This window comes from Muntiacus reevesi, chromosome 12, assembly GCF_963930625.1.
Source record: "Muntiacus reevesi chromosome 12, mMunRee1.1, whole genome shotgun sequence".
In the NCBI taxonomy this organism is placed as follows: domain Eukaryota; kingdom Metazoa; phylum Chordata; class Mammalia; order Artiodactyla; family Cervidae; genus Muntiacus; species Muntiacus reevesi.
In genome coordinates this window covers 64,243,239-64,257,921 of record NC_089260.1, presented here as the reverse complement: position 1 = coordinate 64,257,921, position 14,683 = coordinate 64,243,239, and the positions used below count along the sequence as shown (strand labels likewise).

The 14,683-nt window shown below is 47.2% G+C and overlaps 1 protein-coding gene across 2 annotated transcripts; it reads left to right on the top strand.

The window, feature by feature from the left end:
- The first annotated feature begins 7,423 nt into the window (after positions 1–7,423).
- LRATD2 (LRAT domain containing 2) lies at positions 7,424–12,860 on the top strand. Of its 2 annotated transcripts, none has more exons than XM_065903343.1 (3): positions 7,424–7,867; positions 8,421–9,885; positions 11,769–12,860. In XM_065903343.1, exon 2 carries the CDS (start codon positions 8,517–8,519, stop codon positions 9,450–9,452), a length of 936 nt encoding a protein of 311 aa, XP_065759415.1. In that variant the 5' UTR covers positions 7,424–7,867; positions 8,421–8,516; the 3' UTR covers positions 9,453–9,885; positions 11,769–12,860. The 2 variants fall into 2 exon arrangements, with proteins under 2 accessions (XP_065759415.1, XP_065759416.1); XM_065903344.1 differs by having other exon boundaries at positions 8,421–9,643; positions 11,769–12,859.
- The last annotated feature ends 1,823 nt before the right edge of the window (positions 12,861–14,683 follow it).

Here is a 14,683-nt window from a genome sequence, read left to right as displayed (position 1 = left end):
GGGTGGGGTGGTCTCTTTAGACTGTCCTGCAGAAAACTGCTGAACAAACACTGTCTTCCTCTCTCATTGAGGCTCTTCTTCCTTGGAAGCATGAGCTGTGCTTAGCTGCTCATTCTCAGCCGTGCCTCTTTGTGACCCCATAGACTGTAGCCTACCAGGCACCTCTGTCCAAGGGAATTCTCCAGGCAAGAATACTGGAGTGGGTTGCCATGCCCTCCTCCAGGGGATCTTTCTAACCCAGGGATCGAACCCAGGTCTCCTGCATTGCAGGCAGATTCTTTACTATCTGAGCCACTTGAAAAATGGCCGAAGAGAGAAAAGAAGGTGGGGTTTGCTCTGCTGAAGCTTCTCTTGTTATTGACAGCCTTGCCTCTTCTCTGAATAGCTCATCCTTTCCTTCTTGCACAGGAAGTGCAAAATAAGGTTCTTAGAATTTAGATTTTTTTTTTTTAATTCCCTACATTTGGATTTGCAGATATGCCAATATTTGGATTTGTAGAGCTGTAATTTAAGCTGGTTTCTCCCCTGGAACTGCCTGGTTGAAATGCATCTTTCATGAGGCTTCTGCAGGAGCCCAGCTTCAAGCTCAGACTCCCGAGCACAAATCAAACTCCTATTCAACATCAACCGTATGATATCAGGGGCATCCTAAAACAGCCAGCTTCCAGGAGGCACAAGCCTTGGTGTTTTCCCAACTGCTGAGCCATCTTCCAGGAAAGGGTTAAAAGCTTTCTCACCATTTAGGCACAGAATTAATGCAGGGAGAGCTGATGGTTTGGGGTGGGTAACAGTCCCTGACACCTTCTCAGGGCATCTCCTCCACACCCTAACCCACAGGGCAGACTAGCTACGACCCAGCCTGCTAGATACAGCCTGTCCTGGGGATACAAAGGGGGAAAGGCAATAAAGTGCAGAAGTCAAGATAAAGGATGACACTCAGCAGCCTCTGAGCTCCCTTCTTTACTCTAAAGATGTAGGAATCATGCAGCCAATGTGCAAAACTCTTTCTGCAGGTTTTAAAGTCTAAGTCAGGCAGGCTGGGGGGACGGGGGTGAAGAAAGAGGGAGTGGCTGCAGGCCAGTCCTCTTAAAGGGAAGACAGGCACTGTCCTCACCTCTTGGAAAGAATCCAAGTAAAAAAAAGAAGAAAAATAATGAATGCCCAAAGCAGGTTGTCACATTTATCGTCTCTTTTATAGGATGCCCCAGTTTGCATAGCTACTGCTGTATGTATAACCTTGTTGGGGATGGCAGCCCTTAGAGTGAGGTCTGGACTAAAACACCTGACTCTCCTTTCCCCCCTCTTCCTTCCTTGATCCCCCTGAACAACATTTCTGCCTCCTCTCTGGTGCACAGAAAGCAATGACTAGGATATGGGGCCACCCAGGTAGAACAGCCAAGCGGCCCAGTTTGCCGAGCATGTGGGGATTTTGGTGCTAATCCAGGACAAACTAGGACAAGGTGGTCACTCTACACCTAGAAGATCTATCAGCCCCCTGGTCCTCACACTGGCCAGCATCTGGATGAACAACACATATGCTGGTCCTCCTTAGGCAACTTGGTGTGGTTTGAAAACTATGGGCTTGAAGCCAGCCAGATTTGGATTTGTATCCAGCTTCTCCCACTCACAATCCATAGTACTCCTAGCCCTGGGCCTTTATATTTCGATCTGCTGTGCTGCGTGTGCTCAGTCGTGTCCGACTCTACGACCCTGTGGACTGTAGCCCACCAGGCTCATCTGTCCACGGGATTTTCCAGGCAAGAATACTGGAGTGGGTTGCCATTTCCTTCTTCAGGGGGTCTTCCCAACCCAGGGATCCAATTTATGTCTCTTGGTCTCCTGCATTGGCAGATGGATTCTTTACCACTAGTGCCATCTAGGAAGCCCCTTCACTGACTTGCTATCTGTAAAAGAAGAGGACTGGTAAAAAAGCAGCATTGGTATGGAGATTTAGTACTGGCATTGGAGATTTGGGCTTCCCCGGTGGCTCTGCCTTCCATGAGGGAGACCTGGGTTCTCTCCCTGGGTTGGGAAGATCCCCTAGAGGAGGGCATGACAACCTATTCCAGTATTCTTGCCTGGAGAATCCCCATGGACAGAGGAGCCTGGTGGGCTACAGTCCATGGGGTCACAAAGAGTCGGACACGACTGAGCGAATAAGCACACACTGGAGATTTGGTAAGTTGATATCCATAACAAACGGCTATCTATCCTTTGGCTCCCCATATTAAAATCATCTGGCCCTAACATGCCTCTAATCTAGGGTTTGGTGGCTTTAAATAACATGTGGCATCTACATGGCCTTTAGGACTTTCCAGGCACTTCCACATACACTGTCTCATATGAGGATTCCCAGTTGAGGGAAAACAGTAACATTAGCCCCACTTTAGAGATCAGGAGGCCGAGAGCAGGTGAGAGAACCTAGCAAACAGCACATCAACCCAGGTCATATGTTTTCACTCTGCTACCTCTCACCTCCTATGTCTCAACAAAACCCCAGCAGAGGGTCAGAGGCACAGGGAAGTCTGGAAGCTTTCCAACACAAGGGAGGTGTGGAGGAACCTGTTTTCCAGTAAACTCTTTCAGCTATCTGCACCTGCCAGGAGCCTGGGGCTCAGCCCTCACAACAGAGTTCCAGACTGCCTCGTCAGATGATTGCCCTTGTGCGCTTGTTTTGTGCCTTCTTGGATTGGGCCATTTAAATCGATACCAACCACTACAGGTGCAGAGTCAGGGAGGCTGAGCCTTGTCAGGTGGCTGTTTAGTCACCTTGGTCGTGTCCAGCTCTTTGTGACCCCATGGACTGTTGCCCACTAGGCTCCTCTGTCTACAGGATTTCCCAGGCAAGAATACTGGAGTGGGTTGCCATTTCCTACTCCAGGGAAATGTGTCAGGTAGAAACAATTCTCGATTATTCCCCTTGGCTCAGGACAGGAATCCTGTGAGAATGACTAACCGGCATTTGACACAGCTTGTTTTTATTGAGTGCTTCCTCCTCCTTCTCCTCCTCCCCCGAAGTGTGTGGATGTGATACTTGGGTCACTGGTGAGGGAAGACGAAGCCACAGGATGGCTGAGAATTGAAATCTAACTCAAGTTACTTTATGGCTGTTCCTGGAGAAGGTTCCTTGGGGGCTTCACCCTTTGGTCACTAGGCTCCATCTGCTGGAAGGCCTTTCCTCTCCATACAGGACCTGCTTCCTCTCATCTCTGTAGGGTCCACTTCCCATAGAGCAGCCAGTGACAACCCTAAACCCCCAGAGCTTTCCCACGGCTCTAACTGCACCCGTCTCACAGACCTTCTCACTGACGGTGCCCTCTTACTGTCGTTCGGGCTGCTCCGTCCATGGGATTTCCCAGGCAAGAATACTAGAGTGTGTTGCCATTTCCTTCTCCAGGGGGTCCTCCTGACCCAGGGATTGAACCCAAGTCTCCTGCTTTGGCAGGAGGCTACTTTACCACTGAGCTACATGGGAAGACAGCCATGCTCTAGTGGCAACCTTTTTTCCTGAATGCTCCAATTCCTCACCTCGAGCCTCTGCTCTTGGCGCTCCTCATGGAGGGAATGCCAAGGCCACCTCCTTCTCATCCTTTAAGTCCCAGCTTAAGTTTCATTTCTTCAGGATCCTACCTCTGACCATTTTAAAAAAAGGCCCTCCCACCTCCCCATCCCAACCCCCTCCCTCTCTGTAGCCACACACAACCCCATCACCCTAGTCAATTTTTTGATGGCCTGTATCTCTCTCAGAAATGAGTATACATTTATTTGAATTTGTCAATTGTCTCCTTCCATCAACATAGAAAAGTCATGAAGAGAAAGGACTTTGTCTACTGTGTCCATGGCTTTATCTCTGGATCCCAGTAAAGCCAGACACTCAGATATTTTTAAATATTGAATAATGTATTTGTCCCTATTTAAAACAAAGAGGTTATGAGTATGGGGCTTGAAATCAAGCAGGCTTGTGAGATGGTCCTACTTACCAGCTGGAAGAAGTCACTTAGCTTCTTTAAATTGAATTGTCCTTTATAACAGAATGAACAGGTCACTCAGTGGTAGATGCCATTGTTGATTTTAGGGCTGTTCACCCTCTCTAGTGCAAGCTCCTGATGGCAGACATTTTAACATTCACCTTTGTATCTGCATGCCTTGAAACTTCCCCTGGGCATCCTCTACTTTCCTGTCCCATAGTACATCTTATATTGTTCTAAGGAGTCTGTGTATCTCATAGGGACATGAGTACCTGCAAAACCTAACGCAGTGCCTATTGTACTTGTAGAATAAATGAATGGTGTTTAACAGGTACCTAGCAGATTTTCAAAAAATATAGTTTAAGTTAGAAAAGACATTTTAAATACATGAATTAAAGGATAATACCAGATGCTATGTGTTCAAGTGCTGAATTACATATAATCAAGTGACACAATGTATAGCATAAAACTGGATGGCAGTGGTGGCCAACAGAGAGGTTCCCAGGGCCAGTCAAGGCACTAGGAAGGTGAAATGAACAGGACAGACCTGGGGCCAACTGGAGGCTACATCTCATCTCAAAGGCAATTTCTGCTCAGGTCTAGCTTTTTGTTGCCATCCTGGAATGTGGGCCCATGGTCTCATATCATTGACACTTTCAAGTGAAACTGGAACTCTGAATTTTTAGGTGAGATTTCCCAAGTCTCCAAATTATCGATTAATCTAAGTTTATTAAACAAGCATTTGAGATGAGCAAAGCAAGTCTGGGAGCCATTCTGCAACCTCTGACCATTAGCCCTCGGGGATTAGATGGAGGTCCTAACTAGGCATTTATGGAAGAAGCTACACAGGAAACAGGCTATTGCTATGTCCAAGAATTCCCCTCAAGCATCCGTCAAGCATTTATGGAGCACTTACTGAGTGCCAGGTATCAGGATATAAAGATAACTTAGAACCTGTTCCCTGAGACTTTATAGCTGGTCAATTCAAGAACTGTTGTTGAGGGGTGGGATGGGAGGGTTGGGAGAGAGGTTCAAGAGGCAGGGGTATATGCATACAGCTAGTTCACTTTGTTGTTCAGCAGAAACTAGCACAGCATTTTAAAGCAATTATACTCAGATAAATAAACTAGAAATGCATGGCTGAAATACATTAATATCAGTTCATTACACTGCGATGGTTCTATGCATTTTGGAATTTATTGAATATCTATTTTGATGATAAAACTATCTATCAGTACTTTTTAAAAAATCGATTGAAGTTTTCAAGCTGTATTCAAGAAGATTGTATCTTAAAACGCAGATAACGTTTTGTATTCAGGTTATGTCAAGCATATTGTTTTGCTTCCCTTAAGGTTTAAAGAATGTTTTATGTAAAGTCCAATAATTGGACCCTTTATTATTTAAAAAAAACAAAACAAAACAGAAGAACTGTTGTTGAGTCACTGTTGTGAACAGAGCTCATCAAGGTAATAGGCTAGACACCTGGACAACTAGGTATTGCTTGTGGCTCATTAGATCTGTGCCCTGGGGTGCTGGTAGCAAACCACCATGCCACTGTGTCCTTCTATGGATTCTCCATCAGGGAGACTACTTAGTACCACCTAGGGACAAAGTGGTCTACCCTAGCTGATGGTAGCAGAGGTTTCACGGTCTAACAGACATGAGATGATTGGCCACTGGTTCTCATAGTCTAACACTCCCTCTCCCTCCTCCCTTATAAAATGCGTATTTACATGAGCTCTTATGGTGGTGACTTCCCTGGTGGCTCAGACGGTAAAGCGTCTGTCTACAATGTGGGAGACTTGGGTTCAATCCCTAGGTTGGGAAGATCTCCTGGAGAAGGAAATGGCAACCCACTCCAGTATTCTTGCCTGGAAAACCCCTTGGACGGAGGAGCCTGGTAGGCTACAGTCCGTGTGGTCGCAGAGTCAGACATGACTGAATGACTTCACTTTCACTTTCACTTATGGTGGTGGCAAATACTACTCAGGTAAAACAGCACCTCCCAGAGCATGTTATTAAAAAATCCAGGGAGGGGACTCATCTGGTCACACATGACTGAGGCTAATTAAAAAATACCTAATCTACACAGCAGACACACAGAAGTCTGTTTTTCATCTAACTGATACTGTGATCTTAGAGTTGCTGAAGGACTAACTCCCATCACAGCCCTGCCAATGCTGACTGGTGGTGTTTAAAAGTACATAAGTAGACTGATTTCTCCTCCTCCACACTCCAAACTAAAAAAGATCGCCGTAGTGTTAGTATACTCCTGTTTCCACTGGCTGGAATATACACTGAGTAAGTAATTGTGTTACCTGGAAAAAACTGAGTCAAAAGAAACAGTGATGGAAAGCAGAGTAGAGGAGGTCTTCAGTCGCATTCTTAATTCCACCAAGAATTATTCTGGGTTTTCAGTGAAAGTCTGTTTAGTGTCAACTCTCCACCACCCAATCTGATCCATTATTAAAAAAACAAAACAAAACACAAAACAAAACAAAGCAAAACAAAACACTTTGGTAACTTTCATCTCAGATACAAGAAACAAAACCAACCTGGAGGGGAGAGGGAGGAAGTACCCTCCTGTAGTTTAGGTTAATAGGCAGTACTGGCCTCCTGTCACTTCCTTCTTTAAGTTAGCAGGAAGGAAATACATTCACTGAGGGCCTCTGCTAATATGTTCTTAATTTAAAGACAATTAGGCAATTCCTACATCCTCTGTCCTCAAGATAAACCACCAGAACTGAATGCCCTCTTTCACTAACTACTGGATGAACCGGTAATTCTCAAAACAACAATGGAGGTTATGAAAAATCTACTTTGTACTAACTTAGAAGGACATTAGTAACAGCCTAGGTCTTGAAATTAAGTCCCTAGCCAAGCCTTCGTTCTGCTTTGTTTCCTTTCTGAGAATTTTTTTTTTTTTCCTACCTGAAAGTTTCATGGGACTCATTCTGGAAATAGCTCTAAACAGAAGTACTTCTCCACGTGTCCTAGTAAAAAATTATTTTCTGTGACCTTTGGCAAGAAATTGACTCCAGGGAAGAAAAGAAAGAAGCAAAAGTCTGTTTGCTTTCTAGTGACTGTTCCTCACCTCTCCAGGTACTCTGGGGATGAAGAGGCAGAACACCAAACTCTTCACCCCTCTCTTCTCTCTACACTGGCAGGTGGCCAGTGCTTTCCAACTTCATTTTAAAGCTCACAGCTCCGAAAAACATGACCGGAGTAAGCAGCGCGGACTCCACTACAGGTCTTATTCTAAGAAGGTAAGTAAGGTCCCCATTACTTAAGTACACTCAAGCCCTTCGGTTATTTACCAGCGGGATTTAAACCCGCTCGGAAGCGGGGGCGTGGCCTGGGCGGAGCCCCGTGGCCTGGGTGGGCGGGGCGGAGGCGGGGATGCCAGAGGCTCAGCGCCTTGCGAGAAAGACCGGAGCTCTGGGAGCGAGCGCCTGTCTCTTTAAATGCTAGGGGCTGCGCTCCCGCCCTGGGAGCCCGGAGCCGGATCTACAATCCCGTCCCTCCCGCTCCGTCGCTTGTTGCTCGCCCGGGCAGAGCGGGAGCTGCCGCCGCCGGGCACCGAGGCTGCTTCCTTCTTTTTCTAGAGAACCCCACTCCCCCCCCACGAGATCCGGTTGAGGGGGTGAAGCAGCCCCAGCAGGAGGGAAGGGGTGCGGCGTGAAGAGGCGCCGCTCCCCGTCTTCAAGTCTTGAGGCGCTACGTAGCCCCGGGGGGCAAGACATGCTCTGCTGCCTCCCGCCCAGCTTCGCAGCCGCCGGCGCCGGTAGAGAAGAGACTGCGGAGTCCACACCTGCAAACTCGCCCTAGAAGTCTCAGGGTGCGGCGGGGTAGGGGGCGGGGGGGTCTCCCAATTCCTCACGGCCTCCACTTCTAGGCGGGTGAGTTTGCGCAGGTAACCCGAGCCGGAGGGCGGGTGCGCGGGGGAGGGGCGGGCGAGACGGTTGGAGGAAGCGCCGCAGGTGAGCCAGGTAGGGCGGCTCACCTGCCCAGGCTGCGCGGCGGGATCCTGGCCGGTTTCCTTAGCGATGGAGGGGGGGCGGGGACGTCTCTGGAACCGACTTAGGACCCTGAGATGAAGGGGGGAGGGGGAGATAGGAAAGGGGAATTGGAGTAAAGTTTCTTTGCCCCCTTCCTGCTTGGCATTGGCAGGTAGGGCCCTGGCGGAAGCAGTAGGAGTCGCTGATGCAACGGGCTTCTGCCGGGGCGAGGTCCAGGGCTGGGGGCAGGGGCGAGCTGGAGTTGCCCAGCCTCCTGTGACTGTGGCCCTGGAGGCAGATAAGTGAGAGAGAAAGCTCGCTGCGTCTGAGATTTCCCCGTAAAATGACTCCAGGTGCCCGGCCCCCAATTTTTCTTCCTCCTCTTTAAGAACAGATCGCCCATATTACAGAGGAGCGCCTCCTACACGGTTTCCTTGCTTTCCTCTCCCAACAGGTGGTCTCAGCCCCTGTCCGGGGACCGGTGCCAATGACCCTAGTGGTGGTTTCGCTTTCTCCTCTGCCGGCGGCGTGAACGTGTGCCCGCAGCGTGATGGGCAACCAGGTGGAGAAACTGACCCACCTAAGTTACAAGGAAGTGCCCACCGCCGACCCGACGGGCGTGGATCGGGACGATGGGCCCCGCATCGGGGTCTCCTACATCTTCTCCAATGACGACGAGGACATGGAGCCGCAGCCGCCGCCCCAGGGGCCGAATGGTGGGGGCGTGGGTTTGCCCGACGGCGGGGACGGACCGTCTCTGCCCCGGCCGCAGCCCTATGACCCGCGGCTGCACGAGGTGGAGTGCTCCGTGTTCTACCGCGATGAATGCATCTACCAGAAAAGCTTCTCGCCGGGTTCCGCGGCGCTGAGCACCTACACCCCCGAGAACCTGCTCAACAAGTGCAGGCCTGGCGATCTGGTGGAGTTCGTGTCGCAGGCGCAGTACCCACACTGGGCCGTCTACGTGGGCAACTTCCAGGTGGTGCATTTGCACCGGCTAGAGGTGAGCAACAGCTTCCTGACGGATGCGAGTCAGGGCCGGCGCGGTCGCGTGGTGAACGATCTGTACCGCTACAAGCCGCTGAGCCCCAGCGCCGTGGTGCGCAACGCGCTGGCGCACGTGGGCGCCAAGGAGCGCGAGCTGAGCTGGCGCAACTCGGAGAGCTTCGCCGCCTGGTGCCGCTACGGCAAGCGCGAGTTCAAGATCGGCGGCGAGCTGCGCATCGGCAAGCAGCCCTACCGACTGCAAATCCAGCTCTCTGCGCAGCGCAGCCACACGCTCGAGTTCCAGAGCCTGGAGGACCTGATCATGGAGAAGCGGCGCAACGACCAGATCGGGCGCACCGCGGTCCTGCAGGAGCTGGCCACGCACCTGCACCCCGAGCCGGACGAGGGCGACAGCGACGCTGCGCGGACTACGCCGCCTCCCGGGCGCCCCCCCGCGCCGGGCCGGGAGGAGGAGGACCGAGAGGCGGTGGTGCACTGACGCGGGAGCTGAGAGAGGAGCTGTTTGCAGCAGCCGCTGCCCGTGCCCGCTCCCTCCTCTCACTCCGTTCTCCACCGCCTTCTGGGCCCCATCTGGGCTCCTGGGCCATTTGGAAAACGGAGAGTTGGCGCAAAGCGTAGCCAGCTGTGGCTTGAGTTTGTTATCTTGGACGGAGGAGGAAGAGGGAGCAGGTAGGAGCACTTTGGCCGGGGGTGCTTCTCGGCCTCTTGCCCACTGGCTCAATCCGCCTTCTTTTCCCGAGGTGAGGCAAGCTGTGGACTTGCCAGACACTTGAATCCCTGCTGGACTTGGGTCCAAAAATCAGCTCTTCTGAATTTAGGGATGAAGACAAGTTTGGAATGCCAATGCCTGCCGCTGCCTTCTGCCCGCGCTTCCCCTCCTACCCTGGGCTTGGAGGATGCCCTGTAGTAAGGTCAGAGGAAGTTTGTGGTGTGCTTCCACACCGCCCCCCGCGCCACCCCCCAAGGAGCAGTGTGAGGGGTCCGGGCAGCTGGGGTGATTTATTTATTTTATGGTTTTCCTGGGGTGCAAGGCTGGTGAAACCTGGATCAGGTCTGGGATCAGCAGACTGAAACCAAACAACCCCTTGTGAAGTGTAACAAATAGTTGAGTAAACTTGGGCTGCAAAACAAAGACTTGGCTACCTCAGCCCGCCCCATCCCCCAGCGATGTCTTTTGGAGCTGGCTTCCCGCTGAGTCTCCTGAGCGGCCCACCAGTTCCCAGGTTTCAAGTAAATTGTTGTCACAGGCCAGCTAAGGGAAGGATTCTATTCTGGTTCTGTTTTGCCGCCTTTGTTTAGAGCCTGCAAGTGTAGGCACTTAAGAGCTGCTGTGTTTGTCATCAAAGGAGGGCAGAGCCCTTTGTGTCTCTGATCTAATTAAAACCTGCGTGGCCATGTTCATCCTCAGGTCAATTTCCTGTCCATCCCCCAGTCAACCCCCTTCTGATATAGTGAAGGTAACTTGTTTTCTTAATTTAAGGCTTTGGTGGTGGTCCTGTGTTTTTATTTTTTTTTTTCTCCTTTACTGTCTCACCCCTTCCACTCACTCTTGTTTTGCTGGAGGTCGAATTTTTGGCTTGAGGCATATTTCAATGATGAGGTATTGCCTGCCACGCTTGATACAATATGTATGTAAGTGGAAGTCGCCCAGTCCTGTCACTGAGCTGTTGCTCAGTCACTTTGTGACCCCGTGGACTCTACAGTTATTTTGTGACCCAGTTTTTACCCTTAGGGTAGGATCATATTTGAATGATCCATATTTAAGTGATACAGCCATGGCCATCCTCAGGCATCCTGCCTGGAGATCTTTAAATCAAGGCAGCAAAACGTGAAGGATTTTCTTATATTATTGCATTTTTTTTTTCAAACTTAGGAAGTCGAGGCCATAAGTTTTAAAAGCCTAGACCTTCATAGCACCACAACACGAATTCATTTCATTACAAGGGTGTAGGCTATGTTCCCTGTTGTCACAGGAATCCCCAGACATGTCCTATCACTTTGATTGTTAAAAGATGAACCACAGTCAGCTCTAGTCCAGGACTTTAGAGAAACAGCCGTCTCCTGTTGAAAATGTTAATCCAGTTTCCTTCTTTAATAATCTCACAGCTTTGTGTTTGTATTCTTTTGCTCGTGGAAAAGTGGAGCAAGGTAAAGTGGGTAAAGACATTTGGGAGAGCCTGGTAGATTTGAATTGTCTTTTGTGTCGAACACAGTCAAGAGAAAGTTGAATGTAATGACCACTGTGTATGCAGCAGGAGGGAAGAGCAGAGCAGCACGCTCTAGCAGCTCTGGGCCAGCCCTCTCTTCCGCTCTCGGATCTCTGTCTCCCTCTTTCAAGCTTCAGTGGAAGGTGAATGTCCTCAGGCACAGGGATAGCAATGACTTTGTTACAGCTTTGTGAGAAATCTCAACTGGAAGGAAGAACTATAAAATCCACATCCACGGTAGCAATTCTGCCTCTCAGGAAGAGGTTTTTGATAACAGGACTTGAAAATGAGCTAGAAGAGTTAAGAGATCTTCGGATGAGGCTTTTTTGTGTGTTTTTACAGAGCAACAGAGATGTGAAGGGCGTACATAATGCTTTTGGAACCGTGATTCTGGTGGAAGTTTTATTAGGGTCGTCATAGTTAAAGTAAAACATCAACCAACCAGTGAAAGTTTCAAAGAAAGGGGATTGAATCAACTCTTGGCATCTTTCTTGAAGATGTGGATAAGAGTTTTGAATGTCCAGACAATGGCTACATCTGGCACTTTAAAATATACATATATATATTTAATTTTTGTTTCTCCTTAGGACTAAGACTCTAGAACTGTTTTGTACTGTGAATTACGGATGCTCTTTGAAGACAAGGAAAATTGAATCTAATGTTCTTCAGAAGCTCTGGCAGGGATAAGCAAGACACTCAACTGGAACGGATGCTAAATGTAATCAGACAAATTCTATTTTCTTAAGCAAATATTTTATTGAGACTGCTTATGTATAGCAAAGGAGCCCACAACTTCAGCTACACAACTTTTTGTATTGAAAGAACTCAAACTTTTTGTAGCTTTTATTCCACATTTAATTTAAAATGACTATAGCACTAACACACCTAGCAGAAGACTTTACTCCAGACCTTTAAGGAAATTTTTAGTTTTTATGAAAAAATGATACTTCAGTGGTTACATTTCTCACATCTTTGGTGCTTCTGTCCCTAATAGCACCAGTCAACAACACCACAACCACATGGAAACATATTTTTGGAAGCAAAACTTTAATTTTCTACAACATATACTATGGATAATGAAAATTTAAGGACTACTTGTTTCCTATATTTTTTTTTTCTTAGAATGGAATCCATTGTGTTGAAGACTTGATATGATGTGATTGTCTAACCTTTTTTTTTTTGAAATTAGAATAAAATCTATTGTAATCATGATCATTGAAAGGGTTTGTTTGGCAAGTTATGTTTTATTTGTGAGGTTGTTTTTTTTTTTTTAATCAAGGTAACTAAACAACTGTTTATTCAACTTCATTATATTGTCTTGTTCTTACTGATAATACCTGTAACCCATGGAGAATTATATCGGTTAAGTTGATAAATTCCACGTGCATTTTATTTCCTAGTGAATTGTGTAAACTTTATTTTTGTTGATGATTACATGTTAAATCAATGTTACGTTCTCATACCACTTCTTGAGAAGGAGGGTCTAATTTGAAACTGTATCGTTTCCTTCAAAATGAAGGGCAAGTGCTTAGTTAAATAAAAGATTGATGACATCTTTTAAACCATTTCTTCCTCACTATGTCTCATTACAATAAAACCTGTCAAATCCTTTTGAAAAATGCTCTGAGGGTTTCCAATAAACCATCTATTAGTGTTAACTGCATTTATTTCTATTTTTTTCTTTTTGTGTACTTTTTTCCTGCCATTTTTTTTTTTTGTCCAAAGCCAAGTTCCTTAGCTTATTTGCAATTTTTGCATTGCTCAGTAAATAATTTTGATGAATTCATTTAGTGACTGAAAACCCTCCCTGCATTTACCATGTAAGAATTAATCACCCTTTGCTTCTAGGCTCCTTGTTCCTAAAGAATGTCTCATAAACATAAATTTTCAGTACACATTGATTTTTCAGAATCAGTGCAAACTTTGCTGGAAACCACACTCACATTTTGTAATCTATATTGGGGAAGGTTCAGTAATAAAATCAGTGACCGTGTTTTGTCTTAGGTGGTTTCAGAATCCCAGAGAATGGGTTTGCTGAGTGATTTTAATGACAGAAAACAGGCAGACATGATAAAGGATGCAAGTGTCAGCAGTAGATACGGAGCAGATGTGGCCTCTGGGACTGACGTGCAGGAGACCAGCAGTGATCTTTAGGCCAGCAACTGTAGCCACTACCACAGTCCTGTGAGGCTCAAAAATCTGGGCTCTACCAATGGGCTTCCAATGAGGGTTTTAGATAGGAAGATTATTGAATGGTGAAGGTTATGGAAAGTTCAAACAGCAGTGAGACTGTTTTTCCTTGGAGCAGTAGTCCTTAATTGATCGAGGTTCTTATTGCACAAGAAAGTGAAGGGAGGAGAGCCGAAGGTGGAATATGCATCAGTTTTGGGGTGATTTTGGTGGAGGCTGCTGTTCATGTTTCTCTTAAGTGGATTTAGTTTGCTTAATGTAGGAAAATGACATGTTAGGAAGTGTTTTAAAGGACCTCTGAAATGAACAGGCCCTGAAAGTGTGCAAAAATGCTTCTATTTCCTTTTATTGAATTTCCTGGAAAAACTACTTATTAAACATATATAGCACTTTTATCTGCAGAGTAGATGCAAAAAAAGGTTAGTGTCTATGTTTGCAATCACAGCAAGGCACTAAGTATGAAGGGTTCCATGACGCTGAGCCTTAGATGAAATACTGGAACATAAAAAGTTTACAGATGAAACCTTAGATAATCCCCTGATCTTCTTTCTAGTAATCGTGTGTGCTGAGTCGTGTCTGACTCTTTTCGACCCCATAGACTAGCTCTCCAGGCTTCTCTTTCCATGGAACTTCCCAGGCAAGAATACTGGAATGGGTTGCCATTTCCTCCTTCCCCAATCAGGGATCGAACCCGCCTCTCCTGCATCTCCTGTGTTGACAGGTGGATTCTTTACCGCTGTGCCATCTAGCTTGTTTCTAAGAGGAAATAAAATTTCATACATACAGAGCAAATATAATGAAAGGTGGCCCTGTGAAGCACTGACAGTTGGTCAGTATTCAAATAAAACAGGTGTGTGCAGGTGTAACTCGAGTGCCCAAAGAAATTGGAGAAGTCAGATTAAAGCCCTGAAAGTGCAATGGTGATAGAGGAAAGGATGTAACTAATACAACTAATATTCATGAAGTACTTAACTGGCAACAGAGGATGAGATGGTTGGATGGCATCCCTAACTCAATGAACATGAATTTGAGCAAACTGGGAGATTGTGAAGGACAGGGAGGCCTGGTGCGCTACACAGCCCATGGGGTCACAGAGTGGGGCATGACCTAGCGACTGAGCCATGACAACAGCACTTAAGTGGGAGTCTCCTAAATTCCATTGCCTAACATGTAAAGATAAACCAGATCCGTGATGTCTGTCCTCCAGTAATTTACTTTCTAAAACTACTTACTACCAAAAAAAAACAAAACACTTTACAAGAGGGAATTTAGAATTGTGATAGGTGCAGTGAAAAATGTGCTGGGTGTTGGG